The sequence below is a fragment of the Microchirus variegatus genome (assembly GCF_963457635.1).
Source record: "Microchirus variegatus genome assembly, chromosome: 11".
Taxonomy (NCBI): Eukaryota; Metazoa; Chordata; class Actinopteri; order Pleuronectiformes; family Soleidae; genus Microchirus; species Microchirus variegatus.
Window position 1 is genome coordinate 13,830,123 of NC_139812.1, and position 22,989 is coordinate 13,853,111.

At 41.8% G+C, this 22,989-nt stretch overlaps 3 protein-coding genes across 3 annotated transcripts in view; 2 read left to right on the forward strand and 1 right to left on the reverse strand.

The window, feature by feature from the left end:
• cdh23 (cadherin-related 23) overlaps positions 1 to 22,989 on the reverse strand; it is a 149,187-nt gene that overhangs the window by 18,511 nt on the left and 107,687 nt on the right. The window contains exons 19-36 of the mRNA XM_083897799.1: positions 22,684 to 22,800; positions 22,354 to 22,466; positions 22,052 to 22,159; positions 19,907 to 20,096; positions 19,301 to 19,446; positions 18,805 to 19,024; positions 18,173 to 18,325; positions 17,847 to 17,960; positions 17,047 to 17,195; positions 12,814 to 12,874; positions 11,846 to 11,994; positions 11,532 to 11,667; positions 10,482 to 10,870; positions 9,953 to 10,054; positions 9,534 to 9,683; positions 8,603 to 8,731; positions 8,277 to 8,405; positions 7,875 to 8,102 (exon numbers count right to left, since the gene is read on the reverse strand). Of these exons, the coding sequence (XP_083753925.1) occupies positions 7,875 to 8,102; positions 8,277 to 8,405; positions 8,603 to 8,731; positions 9,534 to 9,683; positions 9,953 to 10,054; positions 10,482 to 10,870; positions 11,532 to 11,667; positions 11,846 to 11,994; positions 12,814 to 12,874; positions 17,047 to 17,195; positions 17,847 to 17,960; positions 18,173 to 18,325; positions 18,805 to 19,024; positions 19,301 to 19,446; positions 19,907 to 20,096; positions 22,052 to 22,159; positions 22,354 to 22,466; positions 22,684 to 22,800 (2,783 nt within the window). The remainder of the gene's footprint in view (positions 1 to 7,874; positions 8,103 to 8,276; positions 8,406 to 8,602; positions 8,732 to 9,533; positions 9,684 to 9,952; positions 10,055 to 10,481; positions 10,871 to 11,531; positions 11,668 to 11,845; positions 11,995 to 12,813; positions 12,875 to 17,046; positions 17,196 to 17,846; positions 17,961 to 18,172; positions 18,326 to 18,804; positions 19,025 to 19,300; positions 19,447 to 19,906; positions 20,097 to 22,051; positions 22,160 to 22,353; positions 22,467 to 22,683; positions 22,801 to 22,989) is intronic.
• vsir (V-set immunoregulatory receptor) lies at positions 1,436 to 6,229 on the forward strand (the record flags this gene model as incomplete). Its single annotated transcript, XM_083897801.1, has 6 exons — positions 1,436 to 1,829; positions 2,039 to 2,089; positions 2,175 to 2,285; positions 2,489 to 2,516; positions 2,846 to 3,021; positions 5,597 to 6,229. 6 exons carry the CDS (start codon positions 1,436 to 1,438, stop codon positions 5,632 to 5,634), a joined length of 798 nt encoding a protein of 265 aa, XP_083753927.1. The 3' UTR covers positions 5,635 to 6,229.
• LOC310934145 (uncharacterized protein) lies at positions 15,579 to 16,070 on the forward strand (the record flags this gene model as incomplete). The annotated part of the gene is made up of 1 exon (XM_083897802.1): positions 15,579 to 16,070. The coding sequence occupies one exon, from the start codon at positions 15,579 to 15,581 to the stop codon at positions 16,068 to 16,070; it is 492 nt and encodes a 163-aa protein (XP_083753928.1).

Below are 22,989 nucleotides of genomic sequence, written 5' to 3' on the forward strand. Positions count from 1 at the left end.
CGTTTGACAACTGATGGAAAACACATGCAATAGCATGTTACTCACTGGGAAATATGATGACAATTACACATAATTGTGCAACAACAACAGCAGCAGCAGCTGTAGGGTTTCAGTGATTATGAGTAGTAAAGGAGGCAGATGAGAGGAGCAAGAGGAGCTGGGTCCTCATGCCGGGACAAGACAGGAAGGAAGTCCACTCCTTAAATCCTGGCATGGGCCAGTTAACCTCCACACGCACAGTGAAATCTGTGATGAAAATCTCTGACTGCATCAATACTCTGTTGCATGTATACTTCTCCTTTCGTGAAGCTCACCCACACACATCCACATGCACAGCCCGGTTCCTTGCTTTGCATCAAGCATTCATGAATCCAAAAACCTGATGCAAAACAAACACATTGTTATGATATAATATTGAAGTGAGGAAAAGTTAGTTGCGTTACTGCAATTAAAGAATAATCGAGTTGCACACATTAAAGCGTTTAGTTGTTCGTGCATTCCACTGTTGCACCAAAGTGAGAACAGGAAGTGGTTGAAGGTGGCAGCGTGAGTGGAGAATGGTTTGTGCAACATTTCTCTCTCTTTGGTTTCCACAATGTACATTTAAGTTATGTGGAGGGTTTGTGCCAGTGCACCACACTCACTGAGCAATGATTGTGGGAAATGATGCAACACCAGTCAGATTTCTACACTGTTGGCTTTGGTGAGAAGTGAGATATCATACAAAATCTTTACTGTAGGAACATTTAACTCACAGGAGATTAGTATGTACTATATGAATTAGTTATACTGTATAAACAGTGGCATGCACGAGGCGGCAGTTCTTCCAAATGTCTGTGCACGCCAATATAGAACTGGAAAGAAACTGCGCTGATTCATCAGCTGAAACCATGTAGTGTGCAGAAAATAGGACATGGAAAAATGTTGAACTGTGGCTTTAAATTCATGTTTGTCTGGTCGTGGCTTTGATTTGTATTTGCACTGTGGTTATTTGTGTTATGACTGGCTGTACCAGACAGGAAATTCATTCCACTCAATTTTAGTTGACAATTAATACGAATGGGACTGTGATTTACCATGCAATTTCATGATGGACCATATTACTATCATTATGACTGATCAGGGCTGTATCTTTAAGCAACTGTAATCTCTGAAAGACAGCGGGATTTTGGCACATGTCTAATAAAATATTGCCTTCAGCTTTGTTCTAGTTGTATGTAATGTAATTTTCTTTTGACTAAAGATACCCTAGACTTCCTTTCATTTCGAACGTTCTCAGTATTCCAGGTCATCATGTCCTCAGGAGTGCAGATAATAGGCAACTGGATTTGATAATTTGTTGCCTAAGACTGATTGAATGATCTAATGTGTTGTAATGAACTATGTGCTAACTTCATTCTTCCATATTTTCTTCTTCTCTCTAGCCAAAGGGGCGATGTCCCACGCCACCATTGGTGTTTCTGCCCCCCATCTGTACTACACCTGTCCTGAAGGTGCGAATGTCAAACTGGTGTGTACCCAAAGAGGCGCTGCCATGTACCCCAATGACGTCTTGAAGCACAGCTGGCTTTTCACACCCCATAGCGATCAGCACTGTACAGAAAAAATGGGCCGCACGACCTCAGGCGGTCGTTCCCATGGCAACAACAACAGCGTGACGCAAGTGCAATTTGGATATTCGGAGCATAATTTCTGGGTGGCTCTGCAGAACGTGACCCACGCTGACCAAGGCCGCTACTGCTGTATGTTACTGGACTTCCAGGTGGTTCATAAACATGGCACGGTGGTGCAGAAACCTCACAGCCACATTGTTCTCCAAGTTACACCACGTAAGGACAAATGTATTGATGCAACATTAATAAATCATACCTCTGGTAGATGTGAAGTAGGACACGATTATGGTAGTACCTTTAATATATCTGATGTGGTCTGAGTGTGGTCTACAAGTGCCTAGATATAATTGTATTCAACTAACAATATTTTAATACTTAAAAGTATTTACTCACTGAGCAACAATGTATGTCTTCTCTCTTTCCAGGGAGAAAGGGATCTCAAGATTGCACTGTCTGGGATCCCATACCATCTGGAGGTAAATCACCATATTCAAGGCTTCATGGCCAATTGATGGAAGGCCACTGATTCCATTTATCTAACTCTCAGTCTCTCTCCCTCAGGCTCTGTTCCAATGGCCTTGGCCATAGCAGCTTGCATCTTGGCTCTGCTCTTTCTGCCACTTATTTTGGTGCTCGTGTACAAACAAAGGGAAAAAGCCCAGACGGGCAGACGTACGTCTTACACACACTCACACACACACAACACACATTAACACTTGGTTCCCCCATGGTGTTTTGTCTGACTCATATTTCCTGTCACTGAGGCAGATTAACTGTATTTCACGCAGTAAGAATCACGTTCACACCGTATCCGTATTGTTCCGCTCTGTTTCAATTCATTCACAATATCCCGTTTCCTGTTTCCTCTCTCCCAGGTGCACAGGAGCTGGTGAGGATGGACAGGTATGTTTTCTCACAGTCTGTCAGCCACTTCATGTCATAGGCCAGTTTCACAGTTGATTTTTATAACAACTTTTTTTTTTTTCTTACATGGAAACTCTTGTGGCCACAACATTTCTTACACAATCGGTAGTTTCTGCAAACCATCTTGAGTCCACTTAACTTCAAATAAATACTCTTGTTTCTATTGACATTTGTTAGTAGAAAACAAACACAAGCAGCATTAAAACTAGTATCTTGTATTTCTTGAGCAACAAACAATTACGTGTGTGATTTTTTTGCTCATCGGTATGCTTCCCTTTCCCTGTTTGTGTCTGTTTGTGCATGTTCAGTGAGGCCCATGGTCATGAAAACCCAGTGTTCCTTGGGGGGTCACCACAGATCCACACCCGCACCGTTTCTCAGATCATGACCAGACAGTCCTCAGAGACAGGACGCCACCTGTTGTCTGAGCCGGGAACTCCTCTGTCTCCCCCCGCACATGGGGACGTGTTCTTCCCAATAGAGGGTAAGACACACACACACACACAACTATAAATCATGACAACACAACTTACAAGTTAATCCAAAGAAAATCATTTACTACTTGCTCCTTGTATCATAATGGTTATATTTTTGGCTAACAATATGGAACCCAATATGGTTTGCCTGTGGTTTCCATGGTGGCCCCACCCGGGTTTGCCCACACATGGGCTTTCCATGTGGAGCCCATGTTAATGAAACCATATGTGCTCAATTTGCCCACTTCAAGCCCATGCCCACTTCCTACCCACTTAATACCCACATAGACTGGAAATGGTTCTAAGTGAGCATAGGTTTGAAGTGGGCAAAAATGCATTGGGACCCATATTGTCAACCCAAATATAACCAGCCCTTATGGGGCCCACATGGACATGCTTTATGGTTTTCCTCCTGTGACCTGTCAAAATGGCTGTTGTGCAAAGGGCCCGTTTAATAACAGGTGATATTATCATCACTAAGTCTGAAAGGGGCATCCTGCGTCGAGTGGATGATAACATGCAAAGAAAGCAGGTAGATCAATGGAAGATATGTAATACAAATAACCAGGCCCACGATTACTTTGGGGTAGCAGACAAATGGGAAAAGGACAAACCGGAACAGAACACGAACACAGAAAAATGAAGGAAGCTGAACAGACAAACTGTGATGAAGGCACAGAGCCTAAATACACAAAGGAGACACGGATAATACTGAACAGATGAAATAACAACATAGCAATATATAAGCAACATCCTGGACCCAAGCTAATCTGAGTTGAACTGATACAAATCTGAAAAATGTGCCGTTTTTTTTGGACATTGCGACATCTGGTCTAAAGAGAAAAAGGACAATTAAGACCAGGGCAAAGTTTAAAAGCCAGCAACTGTGATGGTGTGGGGCTGAGTGTTACATATTCATAAAGGCACCATTCATTCTGAAAAGGTTTTGAGGCACCACATAATGCGATTTAGATGACAACATTTTCAAGGATGTCTCTGACTCACAACTTATTCCAGGAAGACCACAGTGTGCAAATGTTAAACCATTGCACCATTTGTGGTTTTCAGAGCAGAAGAGTAGACAGACCTGCCTGAAGAGCAGACTCAGACCTCAAAATACGTGTGGAACATAACGATGCATGTGAAGATCGGTGCCGTTGAGCGTTTTTGTAATCGAAAAGGAAGGTGATGTAACAATGATAAACACGCTCCTGTCCCAACTTTCTTGGGAGACATGTGGGAACCCCCTTTCAGTGTTAATGTGTATTGTATTTATCAAGTCTAGAATACATGTATATGTACAAAATTAACTTTATCAAGTTTATCAACTTGCACATGACATCGTATCTTAATAGAATAGAATATGGGAATTCTAACCATATTCACTGCATTCTAACGTTTTTATATAAACTGTTGATACACTGTTCTCAAACAGTCACATCTCTGGAAATCCATAAAATGCACAGATTGACGCAATCAAAGACTCTGTGCTGCAGCTGAAACATCTTGCGGTGGTGGTTGATGTTAATGTAGATGTCGGTGGAAAAATACTCACATGCTCATTGCCCACTCAAAGTCAAAACAGCTGGGCTGATTTGCTGTGACTAAGACAAAATATCCTACGTAGGAAGTTTTAATTTATTTTCTCTCCCACACAAATGAAACTCCCTCTTCCTCTCAAGTCATTCTCCACTCATCAGCACTTTCATTTAATACTAATGGCTCCTTCAACAATTCTTCTCAGACTCTACTTGAAATAATATTGAAACATTAGTTACGGTGAAGGGATTCAATCCAGACTGTTTTTTCTCCTGATCCCCAAAGGCACCTGCAGACATTCCAGGCATACTGAAATGGATTGCCCTGTTTTCTGGAAGCACAGACTTAAAAGGACAGAATCCACCTTCTGAAAATCCACCTTAAACCATCTTAAATGTCTTTATCTGACGTGACCTTGAACTGTTTACAAGCACTCAGAGATTCTTACTGAAGCCTTTCCATTAACAACACACTAAATGCGAGAGCTAACAAACATGAACACAAGTTAAAAGTGCGTCACACCCAGTTACTGAGTCGTGACTTCTTTATATACTTTTTTTGCACTTTGGAAAAAGCCACAAGGAGGTGTCAAGGAAGGAGCTTGCCTGCCAAAAGTAAGCCAACAAATGTTATGCAGAACACAGCTGGTTTCTCAACTACAGTTTCATGTTACGTGCATACAAAAACATACTTCAGCTTTTTTGGTCAACTGACCTTAAAGTGACAGGAATCTTACCAGCAGCAGTTCCCTCTTATCGTCAACACGTTGCAAGTCACAGACCTGAGAGCTCACTGTTCTGCTTTTAAATTAATAGAATTTATTCCAGAAAATCTACCAGAACACCCTTGTGCTATTCTATGCAGAGGAAGGTTTGGAAAAAACTAATGTTATTGAATGTCTTTTGCAAACACCTGCATTTGGGACAGGAAGTGCAATTTTGTGCAAACTGAACATTTCCATCTATGCAGGCTGGTACTATAAAAGTGTAGATGATCCGTTATCAATTCTTTACTCTTACTGACCTGCGTGTTTCTCTGTTTCAGACACCATCCCAGAGTCTCCGGGCTTTCTGCACATTTAAACAGAGGTTCATCGCTGTAACTGCTGACTTGGGCATAGTCCTGCAACTCTCCTCCTCTTCCCTGCCTTCAGAGAAATGTTGCCCTTTTAAGCTGCCTCACAATAACTTCTGCTGGGATTGTCATCTGTACATTGTCTGAACCACAGGAGGGAACGGATTATTTCCACCTGCAACAACAGCTGGAGGCTGAAAGCAAACTTTTCCTTTAGAGCACTTGTGTTGTGTTGTGTTGTGGTGGCGGCTGGGTTTGTGTGTGTGTGTGTGTGTGTGAGATGCGCCATCTAAACGCCGACAATAGCTTGTAGCTTGTTGTTTGGCTGGGCCCACTGCTTGAAATGAACACAGAGTGCTGAGGGTGGAGGTCCTGCCATGTGCAGGGTGGCATGTTGTGAGTGAAGCTGTGGATTCCAAATCTTCCTCCACATATGAGTCGTTTGGTGCAATTCAAAGTTATGACCAACTCAGTGTAATCATTATCCGGCAGACCTTTATATATTATTCCCCCCCCCCCCTTTTCGCTACCTCAGTTACTGTTAGCTATGTTGCTCTAAGTACTCTCCTTCCTTCCTGTACTCTAGATACACAGCACTTCACAGTGGCCTTAAACATAATTATACGGTGCTGAAACGTTCAGCCAGTACAGTATTTTAAGAAAAGGAAATACTGTTTACAATGCTGTTCCTGTTGACAATGGTTGATTGTCACCCATGCTTGTGTACAGTTTCATTATGAAGAACAAAATGTTCATTGATTTTGAGTTTTATGTTTAAACACAAGGAGTTTTATCACTGCCACCACAATGCTGTTTTTGTGGCAAAAAAACAACAACTGTAATTTCTTTTAATTTTCTGTAAGGAAGATAATGTGTGTTTTTGTGTGCAATGGGACTAAATGCTGTTTTCGCAGATGTGAGGAGAGAAGTTATGGTTTTAAAATGAAAACCAAAGAAAATCATGTCAGCGTATACGCAGGAAAAGTGTTCGCTATTGACTGCAGCGCCGTCTGTGAGTGAAACCACTGGTGTGTTTTTTTTATATGGAGGTAAAATATGTACAGCAGGTGTCTGAACGGAAATCATCTCCTTTTGATGTGTAGCATTGTGTAGGACAGGGTATTGTGCATGTATGGTTATTTTCTACTGTTTATTCTTTTGGCAAGTTTCATACTTTGAAGAACATTCAGTGTTTCAGTGTCTGTTGTGACTAATGTCAGTGTTCCTGAATCAGTGTGTATGAGTGTGTGTGTGTGTGCAGATGTGCAGACAATTTTGCAATTTCTGTTTGTGTTTCATATTGTAAAATGCTTACTTTAGACAGAGACCGAGCAATGCATTTAAAGCACATTTTTGCTCTGTATATTGCATTTAAATTGTCCCCGGTTGTAGCTTGTACATTAAAGTGGAGCTCTTAAACCTTAGAACCTTGTGTCGAGTCAATGAAATCACTGTTCATTTTTCGACTGGCAGGTCTCCAAAACTATCACTACACAAGGACGTGCTGCACTTGCTGCCTTGGGAACAATTACAGACGAAACAAGGCTGTTCCACTTGTGTGCTTCCAAGATGGTGCACACCAGAGGGAGACTGGCATTGAGCAGAGAAAATTAGAAACCAATCTTAGCATCACATTTTATGAGAGGAGACAGAGGACTCGATAGGTGCAGGAGATGTCTGGTGTTGGCCATGTACTCTCTTTGGTGCATTTTCTGCAGTCATACATTACAACAATTATATCCTGTATTCTGAACAGCTCCATTATTATTATATATGTTTACCGTACAGTCTAGACAGCACAACACCTGTTGAGCACTTAATCTCTGTCAGTTCAAACTATATATTGCAGCCATTTCTAAACAGAAAAACAACATGCATAACATGCGTCATAACTTCCTCATTTTAGAAATGTTGTTTGACTCTTGACTTACAAACTTTCTGTGCCTTCACAGCTGACACAGAGGATCAGCTTTTTGCATAACTGATTAATATTGTACCTTCAGTGTATGGATTAAGAATCACTATAATGACCTGCTTGTTTGTAGTGCAGTGACTGACCAGAAGATGGCTCTTTGGAAGATATAATGCCAAGTTCTAGTCATAAAGACTGAGTCTATTATTTATACTCTTTCGTATACGTAACTGCACAAATCTTTAAAGATAAATAGATTTTTATTATAATATGACAGAGCCAGAAAAACACATCCTGGAATAGATATGCATTACATCGCTGTGTATTGCATCTTACCGACAGAGGTGGCGTCCCGTCATCTTCCACGGTGACAGTGAGTCGGTACTCTTGCTGACGCTCTCGATCAGGAGGAGCTGGACGTGTCACCATCTCTCCCGTCACGCGATCCATGCGAAAGGTCAAGTCCTGATTTCCTGCGGTTATGTAATAAAACAGCATGGCGTTGGGACCGATGTCCCGGTCAGTCGCTATCACGCGGAGGACAGATGTGCCTCCTCCAACGTTCTATAAATCAAATGATAAAAGAGCCATTAATTCGCGCCAACAGGAGAGTGTTATTGTACAAACTGAAATGTATTTGTGACCCTAGTCAATTCAAGAACGGCATATTTATCAAACTAAAGGAACGTGAAAATTCAAAGTCGATAACACAAAGTTGAATTGCGAACGCGTCCTCACCTCACTTATGCTGACATTGTAGCCCTTCAGGCTTTCAATAACAGGTGGGTTGTCATTGACATCCAGGATGTTGATAGTGAGGGAATGGTCTGTGTGCCTTGGAGGTGAGCCATTGTCACTAGCACGCACCTGTAACACCATAAAAATGCATTGGTCTTGTGTGTGTAGGCCTGACCATGTGAGAAGACCCATGACATACAATCATAAAGGCAAACATTGAGTGTTTGCCTGTCTTTTTTGTTTCTATGTTTCACCTGTAATGATCCATTTCAGGTTTGTTAGCATTTCATTAATTTGTGGTGACTCCATGTGAATTGCCGCCTGACCTTAAGAAGATAGCGGTCCACTGTCTCTCTGTCCAGAGGAGCATTGACATAGACTTCCCCATAGGTGTGGTTCACAGTCTTGATTTGAAACACATCCTCCATGTTTCCTGCCACCAAAGTGAAATTGACCTGAGAGTGAGAGTAATGAGTCAGAATGAGATGAAGACATAGGGAAGGGAGGAATAATGAAATTACCACACTGCAACATGTTCCGTCAAAAACTTTCACCATTATGACACCTGTAATTCATGAATAATTTATAAGTTATAAGTTGTAACTCTTTAATCAGTCACATAATATACTGAATCCACAGAGAGCATACTAGAAGGATGAGAAACAAGAGCAAATAAATTAAGGACATAATTATGAAAGAAAAGTAAGAAAAACATTACCAAGAGACAGCTTTAACGTACATTTACACATAAATACTATACAAAATGTTACACGTGTCTTCTAAATCTGTAAGTACAGTACTGTGCAAACGTCTAAGGGCACCCGCAACTTTGTTGTTTTTATGTCTGTCAAATTCTCTGATCATTGGCATGGATTGGAATGATGAGACTGAAAGATGATCTGAAAAATGAGCAAGCTGTCAACGAGTTTAACTCACACAACATGTATGTATATGTACATGATGTGTACCAGGAGATACTTACCGACATGAAATAGTAGAATAGGAACATGTTTTACCAATTAGAGAGAGCCAGGGTCATTGCTATTATTTAAGAGTAAAGGTAGGTCACACTAAACACAGTTTACAGAGAAAAAATTATACTGTATAGTCGTTACAGCATTGCTAAAACAACGTATCTCACGGTGGCCTAAGACTTTTGATGAGAATTCTATTTCGTGAACTTTCGTGCTTCATTTAGTATACTTTTTATAATGCCTCAGTGAGTCTACTTTTTCCATTTTTCTTCTTTACTCTCACCAGTCCATTCAATCCAGCATCTTTGTCTCTTCCGAGCACTGTTGCCACCTTCCTTCCCATGGGTGCGTTTTCTGGAATGTCCACTGAAGTGTCAGAAGTGATGTCCAACTCTGGACTGTTGTCATTCTCATCCAAAATGGTAATTGAAACCTGTCAAAAAGGTGAAAACAAATAAAGGGTCGACCACAGATCGCTGTAATGATACTCACCTTTGAGAATAGGTAACACTGAGGCAATAAATCTAAAAATAAGAGACATTTTATAAAGGTGTCTTACCTTCTACAGTCCCATTGAGAGAAGCAATGAATAAAAGAGGAATGCCATTAGGTTTTCTATAATAGAGTAGATACAACATATGCTATAATGCATTCAAAACTGAACATTATTATAGCTTAAAAACAAAATTCTGAATGACTTACCACAGTAGAGTCTCTTTTAGGCCCTCCATCATCAGCTACAACAGTCAAGGTGTACATGTCGCCCTTTTCTCTGTCGAGCAGACCCGTCACTGTGATACGGCCCTGAAACATTAAAACACGTACAGTAAGCCTGTATCGCCTCCATTAAGATTCAAGATTCAAGAAATGTATTGCTATGTCGACATTGATAACAGATAAGAATCTTGCTGATGTAACGTGAAGGGAGCAAGGAAGGAGATAAAGACTGCAAAGTATCACACAAAACAACAACAACAAAAAAAATCCCCATTTCTCACCTACAAGAAACAAAGGACTTCAAAGCAAACAAGCTCTCTGATCAGCTCACGCTCTTGCAGCAACAAGACTTAGCTTAAACCACAAAAGAGGACAAATGACGCCTCAAATGGATGAAACATATTTTGACAGAAAAATTGTACTTTTTGGAATAGCCCACAAAAAAACCGACACGCACATTGTCTTCATATCTTGCTTTTATTAAAGCCCTTTCCTCCACTGCTCCCCCACTCACCGTGACACTGTCAATCTTGAAGAGGGCCAGCGCTGCAGGGGAAGTATCAGGGTCAAAGCGGTAAGACAGCTGGTTCAAGTTATCGGCCGACTGGGCCTGCACCTGCACCACCTCTGTCCCTGTGGCGATGTTCTCACGCAGGGAAGCCTCATACCCAGCAGAAAAGAAGGCCACGGCCTCGTCCAGCTCGTTCAGTAACGTGACATAGACGGTGCAGAAACCTTGGTGGAAAGGTGGAGCCTGGTCAGTGGCCGAGACGTTCATGAGATAGGTGGTCTTGGTTTCGAAGTCCAGGTAGTCCACAGTGATTACCAGGCCAGTGCTTACGTCCACCTCGAACTTGCGATCTGAGCCCGACACAAGGGCGTAGGCGACCGCTCCACCATCACCTGAGGGAGGAAGGGGATGATTGTGTTGAATAAAAACTCACAACTTGTCTTTTTGCACTACTGCTGTAAGATAATTAACTTGAAAACAAAAACATTGCGACAGTGAAGCTTTATTTCCTACATGTAAACAGCTTCCCATTCGCTGTCTTGTATTAAACACTGTTGTTGACAATTTGCTGTTGGGCCGCATTGTGTTTATTTCAGTCCCCAGACATCTCTAATGCTTTAGGGAAATGTATGTCATTGAAGTAGATGCATCACAAGACGTCTGAAAAACACTCTGCAGGAGGGGAAGTGAATAGAGGAACTTGGAGATGCGGAGCAGAAGTAAATGTACATTACAGATAAGAGAACTTTTTGTTGTGTGTTTGCCAGAGTGATGAAAAAGAGATGTAAGAGATGTAATAGGCCCCTTTGCAGTGGCTCCCACCAGTGTTCAGGATGGTGACTTGCAAACAATGGACAACCAGCAGAGCAGAAGTGATGTGTTGAAACCACAGTGAGCTTAATATTTCTCTCTGTTTATGATAAGATACACACAGGGAGAACATATAACCAATTCAATTAAAACAGCTGCATTTTTCTTCACTTTTCTTTGAAGAGTTAACAACAAGAACTTCCATCAAACTCCCTCCTTTGACAGTTCTAAGAGCAGACTCACCAGTGTCGGGGTCTGTGGCACGAACCACAATCACAGAAGTGCCAATGCCAGCTGTCTCCCGCAGGCCCAGACGGTTGTATTGTTGCTGGGTAAACACTGGCACCTCATCATTGGCATCATCCACGTATATGATTACCTGCAGGATGATATTTGCAGCAGCACATCAACTGTATAAGTTATCTTGAAAGACAGAAATGAGACCACAGGCCTTTTGAGAAGAATCTGAGAAGACAAACTACAGTTTTTTTGGGAAAAAAAACCAAACTCTTGCACTTTACAATAAATCCACTGATTGTGTCTATCCTTTTCCTCACCCTGACAGAGCTCCTCATGCTGCCCTCGTCACTGTTGTAGGCCTCCACCTCCAACACATGAGAGCTGCTGGTTTCTCTGTCCAGAGCCCGGAGGCCTCTTGTCACCAGCCCGGTCTGTTTGTCTATGCTGAACAGTTTGTTGCTGTTGCCTGCATGTATTCATAAACAAGGGCAGACATAAGATATACACACACAAACTTATTTTTATATCTTAGTGAGGACACAATGCATTCCCTAGCCCCTTAGCCTAACCTAAATCCAATTCTAACCCTAATCCTAAAACCAGGCCTTACATTTTAGATCATTTGAATGCAAGTTAATTTTTTGTGTGTAAAGTTATTAGTTGCATTTTAATAGACAACATTTGACTTTGTGACTTCTGATGCTTTACGTCACATGTGTCAAACTCAAGGCCCGCCATGTCATTTTATGTGGCCCGCAAGTGATCGATTGGTCTTAAATATCTGTGTTAAAATAGGTCCACTTCTTTAAGGCATACATTGACCATAAACTACATTTACCACAATGCATGGCGAAACACCATCGCACAATATTTGTAACTTGAATAAGTAATAAATACAGAAAGTTATTTAGCAATATGTTACGGAGTAGTTACCTTTATTTTACATTATATTTGGTTACATTTAGTTACATTTATTCTGTATGACAGTTATTTGGCCCTTTGAGGGTAAATATTATGCTGATGTGGCCCTCAGTGAAAACGAGTGCGACACCCCTGCTTTACGTGCTTCTAGACACGTCACATTACTTGGAAAAGACCAGGAACTTTAAAATATGCTCATCAGCAGAATTTTGCAAAAAAAGCTTGAGTCATTAAAATTGTGAAAACCTTTAAGTTTGTTGTACCCATTGTTCTTACAATAAATTTACTAATTCAGTTTTCATATACTTCAGGGCCTATTCTTTCAGAGCTTGTGAGAAAGTAACAACGTGTGGAGGACTCTTACCGGTGAGGATCCTGTACAGAACGCGACCATTCTCTCCCTGGTCTGCATCTGTAGCCTGAACCTGTGTAAACACCCAAACAGAAACTAGACTCAGATCACACGGACACTAAACACAACCAAAACCCACAGAGAAATATAACTGCAAACCACCCATAAACAGATAACTGATGTGATTGCAGTGACAACTTCTGTCTTTTTGTTGGTAGATTGATAGTGATGATGGCATAATAGGGGAAGCACGCACTTGTGTCTGTCTTTTGCTTTGGTATCCAGTAAGATTGTTGTCAAGTTGGATATTCTGTGTAAATATAAATTTTTTTCTCCCCCGTTTTTTTGTGGATTTGGTGGTTTCTATAAACAGACGAAAAATCTGTGTACTTCCTCATTCACTATGCATTCACTGCTGCCCAGTGTCTTGTTGCCACAACAACCCCATCATGGCTTGGCAGTGAGAACCTCACTCGCTCTGTCACAGGGATATAGCCAGAAGCAGCCAAGAATCCAAACCCAGCACAGACAGCATGGCTCCACAGCATACACAGATAAATAGTGGAGCATGCTGGGCTGCTGGTGAATGGCCCATGACATGAGACTGACTTCTGAATCCAGGAAGGCACAGAGCCACTGGCACTGGATGAGGCTGATTTCATGTCAAAACCCTACTCCTCTACGGATGCGTCAAAACCTGTGGAGACTCCTACAGAGTGCATAAAATAGACAAGCAAATGTTACGTGCACTCAGGTACACATTCACAGTCTCTCTCTCTCTGCCCTGTGTGTCCTCCTTTGCTCTCTCTCTCTCCCTCTGTGAAGAGGGGCCCAAACTTCAGTCTCATTAGCTTTATAAAGAGATGTGGAGAGGAGAGGAGAAAGAAGAGGGGAGGGGAGGGGAAGAGGGGACAAAAAAGAGGCTGGGGGTTCAGATTGGAGAGTGATGAATAGGGTATTACACAGCGGACTGCACCACTTAGGCCGTAAAAGGGGGTGTATAAAGTATGAGACTACATTACAGAGCCAGATGTTGCAAGTGCATGAATGTGAAGTGGCGGCACAAAACGATTACTTACTAAGCCTCTGTGTGGCTCAGAAAAACACACTATTGTCTTTGTCTGTTGGGGATTAAAACAATGGCGAGATATTTCCACCATGCTGCTGTTACCCACATTTTACCCCCGTTTTCCCCCTTGTTTCCGTCTCCCTACCCAGCATTTTCCCCTCTGTCTCTGTGAAAGCAGCACTTTTTGGGGGAAAACAAGTGCGTGGAGAGAAACAAGAAACAGGTCTGATCTCAGTTACTGGAACTAACCAAGTTGCTGTTTTAAAGTGTGGGTGTGAGTATATGCATTATATATATTAGCATATATTATTATATACATATACATACATTATATATTACCATATAAGGTAAGTTTTTAAAGTTAAATACAAAGAATAGATGTCAATTGCTTTGTTTTTTTTAGAGGTAAACATGATAAGGCCATAAGATAGTTAATATATCATGAATGTCTCTTACAATATGTACTCCATATCTGCTGTGATGTCACAATTTAAAGTGAAACACTTTGACCAGTGAGGTGCTTGTATTTGCACATTGTCTAATAAAGGGAGCATGTTGAGGCAAACCATTTGGTTTGGGGAAATTACATGAAAATTACTAGAAATAAGGTACATATAAGTGATGACTTTTTTTTTTTACTGTGATGGTACAAAGAATATATGGTGTAAAATAACATAAAATCAGAGACAAAGGACCTGAATGTCTAATAAGCTTGGAGAACTTGGGTGAACATAATGCTGATAAAAAGTGAACAAATGTGAATAGGTTAGACAAAATGTGACTGTAAAGAAGTTTAGAAATTAGTTCATTGTTTCAGAACTCGCTGAGCAGTCAGATCTGCGGGAGCAACAATGTGGGGTGATACTAGAGGGAGAGCACCTTTCAGCTAAGCTGCCAAGTTTAAGAGCAACGTGTCTAATCACCAGTGTGTGCAGTGCGGCCCACAATATGAGCGGGTGAGAGAGAAAGTTTGTGTTTTTAATAGCCGTGTGGGTGTGGGTGTGTGTGTGTGTGTGTGTGTGTGTGTGTGTGTGTGTGTGTGTGTGTGTGTGTGTGTGTGTGTGTGTGTGTGTGTGTGTGTGTGTGTGCGCGCTTGCAGTGTATGTACTTGGAGGCGCTGACTAATGAACTGACTCTCTAACGAGCCATCCTGCTCCAGTGGCCTTTTCAGAGCTTTCCTGGCATTTGGTCTTAAAAATAATTTCACGTCCCACTGTGTTTCCCTTAAACCGATAAGCCATGCTTTGTCTCTGCTGAATTAGAGACAATGGCATTTACAAATGTTACTATACTGAAGATGGGGGCATGCGGGATAAGGTGTGGGGGGGGGATAATTGGAGAATGGGGTGGAAGAGGTGGGTTCTTTACATTTTACAAGAGGCATATTAATAAACCCAATTTGTTTTACATTGAAGAAAACCTGTCAAGCATCGACTGTTTTGTAGGCCTTGATTTAATAGCTACATAATTGCCGCAAATGCCAAACACACCACATCTGCATGTGCATGCAGGCGTTTCCCTGCACATTACTGTGTGTATGTGTGTGTATACGCTCTTGAACATATGGAACATAAGCTTGGCAAGTGAGGCAAAAAATAGCATATCAAAACACACTCTAGCAAAGAAAGGAAATCCATGCAATCTCTCTCTAGTGTCCCGATATATAAACCACCATCCATTTTCATTTTCTCCAGGCCAAGACGTGAACATGAACACCACCGAGTCAGGCTCCAACTTCACTTTCGGCACGGAAAACATCACTCTGTCCAGTCTGACAACCGCCACAATCTCCTCCACCGTCCCGCAGCCGTCATCGCACTCTACAGACGTCCACGACCCAGAGTTCACCATCATGGTGGTGCTGGGCTTATCGCTGCTCCTGGCTGGCGTAGCAGCCTTCCTGGCAGTGTGTCGGCCATCTGAACAGGACGAGGACTCTGATGCAAGCTGCGGCCCGGGGGGGAGTTTGACCTGTGGCCGAAGCAGATCAACCGAGCCCCAGCTCAAGGTGTGGAAGAGACTGGGCTCATATCGGCGCTCATACAGTCTATCATTCAGACGACCGCCTCATCGCAGACCACACGAGCGGGAGAGCACAAGTGCGCCACACTCATCAGCTGGACAGATGCCACAGACGGAGGCCAGCAAGGAGCCTCACCTCACTATGCCATGTCTGTTTGACTATGTCACTGAAATCTGACATGAGGACATTCAGAGTGTTTACCGACTGCTCCCAAAAATGTGACAGTGAAAGGGTACATTAAAGGATTGTTTTTTGAATTATAGGTGGATGAGATTTCCAAAAATGAAGGCAATAAATTAGTCATTCAAAAAGACAGCAGGTTTCATTTTTTTCCAGGTTAAATATTTTTTCCCTTCAGTATAGTAGCAACACTGTTTGATCACTTGGGGTAAACCCCACAATGACTCAATTCTATTTCAGTTCCTGCAGAAAAGATTTGATGCATCATCAAATTTTACATTTTACCCTGCTGCGACATCCCAGTTACAACAGATGCATTGGGTCAAATATGAGCTTTAAATGACAGCAGCTCAGTTAAAGCTTTATCATGGAGAAGTGTTGCTCCTCTACATTATACCGCTAATTGTTCTGATGCTGAAAAAACTCATCCGCTTGGTAATTCACATGAATTAATGGTTCGTTCCAGTTGTAGTGAAAAGTCGGATTTCCAACTCAGTAAATCGGAGCAGCCTCACCAACCCCATAATGGGATTTCAAGATGGCTGCCACGGCTTTTCTGTCACAATGTTTTCATAGAAAATCATTTGTAAAGATTCTGCTACAATGTATGTTTGTGCAAAATACCATCTAGAGCATTTTTTTATGAACTGGAATTACTAGCAATTGCTAGCCCACGATAGATTTTCCAAATTCTCAGGGACACAATTAACTTGGAGACGACGTCACTCCCAGTTTCGAACTCTGATTTTCAATGTGAATGGAACGCAGCATGAGAGAAACACTTTAAATCCTTTAACAGTGTGAGTTTAAGTAGTTTTCAGTGCTTTTATTTGTCAGCCGAACAGAGACCACTCTCTAAACGTCGTGCTTTGTAATTGTTACAAATTGTTGTTGTAAAATAAAGTGACTTTGAAGTTTGACTAGTAAAAGTGCTGCATGCTTCCAGATGTGTCGAGAACTGTGCGTTTACTACCTGAAGGATACTGGTTCCTTGGGGCACGCTCTCCAATATGCTAGTCTCGTAGCTGTTTTGGAGGAAGATGGGTCTGTTGTCGTTGACATCCTGCACTTCGACAAACACAGTGGCTGTACCTGTCCTCCGGCTGCCTGCTGGGCCATTGTCTACGTGCACAGACAGACACATTCATAAATACATGAGTTGTTGTCATTCAGGTTAATGCCAATAGTAGGTTTTATGCCAGAAAAACTAAAATAGAGATATCTTATGGCTATACCACAAGCTAAAAGCCATAAATTTAAGTATATCATTAAATATATACTGTCCATATAAACGTGGAACGGTTTCTGTATTAATGTGACGATAAATGATCTGAGAACGGAGAAACCAAAACTTGCATGTTGTAAAGCAGTAAGAGAATTATGAGAATTTTATTTTCAGCTGCTTGTAAATTAGGACAATATATGTTAATCTGTTCTCTTGCACAGTTTTACATTATCTCAGCCTTTTCTTTCCCCTCTCTTGTATCTCTGGCCCCTTCAGCAGATAAGCCACTGTGACACAATGGTTTCCCAAAACAGGAAAACCCAAGTATTTGTTCTTTCTCTGCGATGAGGAAGAAAGGCAATTGAGCAATAGTCTGAAATCGCTTCAAATGTGCAGGCATTGCTGTTTTCATCATTTGTCATAAACAACTAGAACGGAGCAGCTTTGAAGAGGACAAACAAAACAAGTAAGAGAACCACATTTGTGACAACAAATATGCAAAAACAAGAAAGTCATGAGGATCCAAACTTGTGAATTTAACGACAAACCTATAGCTTCGACGACAAGAGTATACGCCGCCTGGGTCTCTCTGTCCAGACCGACCACTGTCCGGACAATACCGTCTCTAAAGCCCACACTGAATTTACCATCCTGATTTCCATCTAAAAATAAAATACAAAAATATTTACAAATTATTTGCAGTACGTTAAACATAACAACTTATTTACATATGGTACAGGTACATCACTAATAGAAACATGCATTCAAGAGGAGCTAATTGCAGAGATGGATGGATGGACAGAGGAACTGAAAGTGCACAACGTCCCCGTAACTGTACTAGACTGTAGCCCACAAACACACTGTGACGTCTGACCTGTGATGAAGTAGCTAAGCTCAGCGTTGAGGCCAGCGTCGTCATCAGTGCAGCTCAGGCGCGTTACAATGTGGTCTCTCGGAACGCTCTCCTTCAGGGAAACATTGTACACGCGTGGGTTGAAGGTGGGTGTCTCATCATTTACATCCAGAACTGACGCACGCACGCCGACAGACAGACAGACAGACAGAGAGACATGAGGACACAGATGCACATGAGGACAAATAAAGGCAGCAGGGTTGTGCAGTGAGTTGAAACACTGGGAGGGAATTCTCCTAAACTGCCAACTTTCTGAAGTCTGTTCTGCACATGAACCCTGTCAAGACAAACAAAACTGTTCAAAACAAGTTTTACACTTCTGACTCATTCGATTTGACGAATGCTAGCAAAAGCACTTGGTTATCATGTTAACAGCTGTCAAACCATTAAGACTTTTTCATTTCTCACCAGCAGGTGGTAGCATCCTTTTCAGCAGATTCCTGAGATGTCAGTTTTAGTTACCCGCTGCCATACTGAAGTAACCCCTCATGTCACTCAAAATCCAATCAGCGACTTCGTATGTGGAATAATATGAGTGAGAGTGAAGGGAAATCAAACCTAGTTTCTCATCATTATCCGCGACAGGCTCTCACCTGTGATAGTGAGGGTTGAAGTAGATGTGCGGGGGAACTTTCCAGCATCGTAGGCTATAATCCTCAAATGGTACTGTCCAATCTGCTCACGATCTAGTACTGTGGTGGATGTGAGAATGCCCGTTGACGTGTTCAGGTAGAAATCGAGGCGAGGCATACCCATCTGTAACGCCATTGTAATCAATCCATTCTTATCCTCATCTGGATCTTCTACTTGGACCTAGAGGAGACATGTCATGTCAGAAAATCTTTAATGGCTCGTCTTCCTGTAAAAGAGTATATAACCTATGCAGTAGTAATTAATGCAGAATATATTAATGAATAAAGTCTTGTCTGTGATTACTGTCAGCCTACTGTAATCCCTTCCTACTCAGACCATACAAGTCACCCTGGTTTGACCTGTACCATGCTATTAGAACATGTGTTCTCACAAAAAAATCAGCAAAACAATTTTCCAATTTCTGTCCACCATGTGAATGCATTGTTAAGTTTTTACCCTAAAAACCGAAGATCCAGTGCTCAGTCCTTCTGGCACTTCTGCCACAAATGGCAGGTTGAGGAAGGCTGGGTCATTGTCATTGAGATCCAGCAGATTGACAAGCACTGTGGTGCTTGCTGATGCACGCAGTGGAGGTGTCCCACCTAAAGAGGGCGTTAGAGGGACATGTTAAACCAAATGCATGTGCGTGTGTGTGTACGCGCACACATGCACAGAGTCACAGAGCTATTGTTTTCAGGACTCTCATAGACTTCCTCTTCATCTGGACTATTATCCCTGACCTTAACGATAACCAGTTGATGCCTTGATAACCTAATCACAATTCAAATATTAGCCCTAAACTTATCCAGTTCATCAAGAATGAAGTTCTTAGAGCAGGTTCTGTGTCTCTATGAGGACCACTGGTCCTGACAAGGTCAGTGTTCAGGTTCTATAGAGGTAACAAATAGAAGAACACACACACGGTAAATGACGTTTATTAGCTATAATAACAACTTTCATTCAAAATAAAACTTGAAAATTGAAAGCTGTGAACTGAAAATGGGTGAATCAGAGAAGAATTACACACTGAAAGCCAGGTACACATACATACAGACTACTCACGGTCCACAGCTGAGATGACAATGGTTCTCATGAGCATTGCATCCCTGGCGTTGGAGCTTTCCCTGTCCAGCGTAACCCCACTGGTGCGAATCTTCCCTGTAATGCTGCTGATGGTGTAGAAAGGATTTTCTGGACTGATGCTGTAAACCACTGTCCCATTTTCCCCATTGTCAGGGTCCAGTGCCATCACCTGGAAAGGGAATATAGAGGAAAACAATTTCAGAATATTTTCTTTGACGTTAATGCCACCCCCCCTTCTGTAAATGAACAAGATCAACTTAAAGGCGCCATATGTAAGAATGTGGCCAAAAACCGTTACTACATTCAAATTCAAAATACAGAGGTCTTTCAGGTTTCGTTTTCTGACGTAACTGGCAACCCGTGGTTGCTCGGCAGCTGAGACTCTACTGACTGCAATGATTGGTAGACGGCGGTAGGTGGCGCCGTATGCCAAAACATGATTTCAAAACATAAACATGATTTGCAGTTTGCAAAAGATTTTTTTTTAATGCAAATAATTTGGCTGCACTGTACATTGAACATTATTCCTGAGTCTCTGTGATATATTAGGAGGTTTTTATGGCCAGTTGCTTTAGATTTATTACATAATGCACCTTTAAAGATGTGGTTGTTGGCAGGATCTAAAGCGGTCTCAAAAGGGTATAGGTATAGGGAAAATAATTACCGTAACTGTAATGATAATGGGGGTGATAACAGTAGTAAGCACAAACCCCAAGCATTGGCTCACATACATCCCTCTCCAACTGGTCTAGCACATCAGTCAGCTAAAAGAAAAATGGTAACGTCTCTTATCTGACACAAAGTGGCAACGGGTGATGGATGTGTGAAGCTGCAACCCTGACTAAAACACTGGCTGATTTCTAAAGAGCTGATCAATTATTCAGCGCACTGACTAAAAACGCTGAAAACTGGTTAATTGGTCATTAGAGGAACAACGGTTTTGCAGGTGTTCAATTATTAAGGGGACATGGTAGGCAGACATCACAGAAGGCCATTGATTAGCAACTGCACAGTTGAAGTAATCAATTTAGGCCCAAACAGAACACACCATAGTTTGTGTGTGTTTGTGTGAGTGAGTGTGTGTGTGGGTGGGTGTTGAATGTAGGCTGCAGCAGTGATGGTGAGGTGTTCTGAGGTTTGAGATGGGTGGGCACAGCTACCACATTCATCGGCTCACTGGACACCTCCAGTAGGACTCAGCAGGTGGCCTTTTGTCACCATGGAAACACTGGCTGGGCCAGGTCTACATAGGTGACAATTACAGGGGGCTATGAGCCTGCATGGCCCTATTTGTAGAAAAAAATGGTCAGAGGGGGCAAGAGCCTCTGTCCACTGAGAGTCACATACAGTATGCATCACATCACTGGATGCACCATGAATGATCTCAACTGCAGTATAAGAACAAGAGAAGGGGATTAAGCGAGGAAATGTAGCGCCGCTAAAATATTGCCACATTTTTCCTTATATCTTTAATTATCTTTCCTCACCATTTCTCCAGTCAAACTTGCTTTTTTCGCTTCTTTTCTGCCTAGCAGCTGAATAATTTGCTATGCGTATGACTGCAGGCGCATTTTAATTAGCAATTGGACCCTCTTAATTACACTCTCTGACGCCTCGTTAATTAATGGACAATCAAGACTTAATTAACAACAAAACATCGCCAAAGACACCACCAGGACAATGGGAGAATTTAGGTAGATACTAGATGTTTGCAGTTACCTACACAGTTATAACTGTAATAGTGGAGCTGTATAACACCTGTATTGTACATAGCATTGCAAATATCATGTACAGTACGCCTTTACTAATGATCCTGAGTCTCCTTTAAAACATCTTTTATTAAAACACTCATCTTAAGCATGATTCAGGTTTGCAAAGTCAAATTAATCAAATTGAGCCACAGACTAAAATCGATCTCGAGTAGAAAAACACCACTTTGGCTACAAAAATAAAAAGTTACATTTCAAGGGTTGATTCCCAATCATCAAACAGCCCAACGTAACCCCAAATAAGCACCAAATTACTATCTAACTGTATTCATTTTGTGCTTAACGCATCGCCATTTAATTAACTGCTGACTAATCAACCAGGAAAAGATCACTAAGTTGGTCGAGGTGCACTCACAGAGATCACATCAGTGTTTATTGGGCTCATCTCCACAACGTTGGCATGGTATGGCTCCTCCTTCCACGCAGGGGCGTTATCATTAATGTCCAGGATAGTGATGTTTACCTAAACAAAGTGGGAGTGAGGGAAATTCAGGTCAATGGAACATCACCAGTTTTTGCCAGTTATATAAAGAACCTGATATCATAGTCATAATTCAAGATATAAACTGTATATGACACAAATCTAACGATACCCCCAAAAAAGATTCTTATTAAACAGTTAGAAGGAACTTCGATGAACAATGGCTAATGAGTTACCGTGGCAATGCCAGTCTTTTGCTGAGGTCCAACTCCTCCATCTACCGCTCTGACTATCAGGATGTACTCTGACTTCACTTCTCTGTCCAGAAGAGCTGTGGTGGTGATCTCTCCTGAAACACAGAGGAAATAGGAACAAAAGCTTCTCGTGTCAAGACGAACTGAGTTCAAACTTTTCAAACACAAGCTATAATGTGTTCAAACAAAAGAGAACATTTCAAACCGAGATACTATATTGTCATATCTAAAAATGTAATCAGAAAAAAATAAAAAAGCAAAATCAAACCAAAAAAATTTACTCTTTACACACTAATACACACACACTCAGACCTGAACGTGAGTTGAGACGGAACTGAGAGGAGCCCTCCAGGGAGTAGATGAGTGAGGCCTGGCCAAACTCCCGAGAGGCGTCCAAATCAGTAGCATTCACAAGCAGCACGGTTGCCCCTGTGGAGGAGAGGAAGGGATAAAGGGAATGAAAAAGAAAGGAAAGCTACAACCCATAGAGGAAGAAAAAGGGGGAAAAATATGAACTGAGCGACAGATTGTGGGAAAATATGTGAAGTCTAAAAAAAAAGGGGAAAGACAGACAGAGCGAGACAAACTGCAGAGACAGAGTGAAATGGCATTCACTGA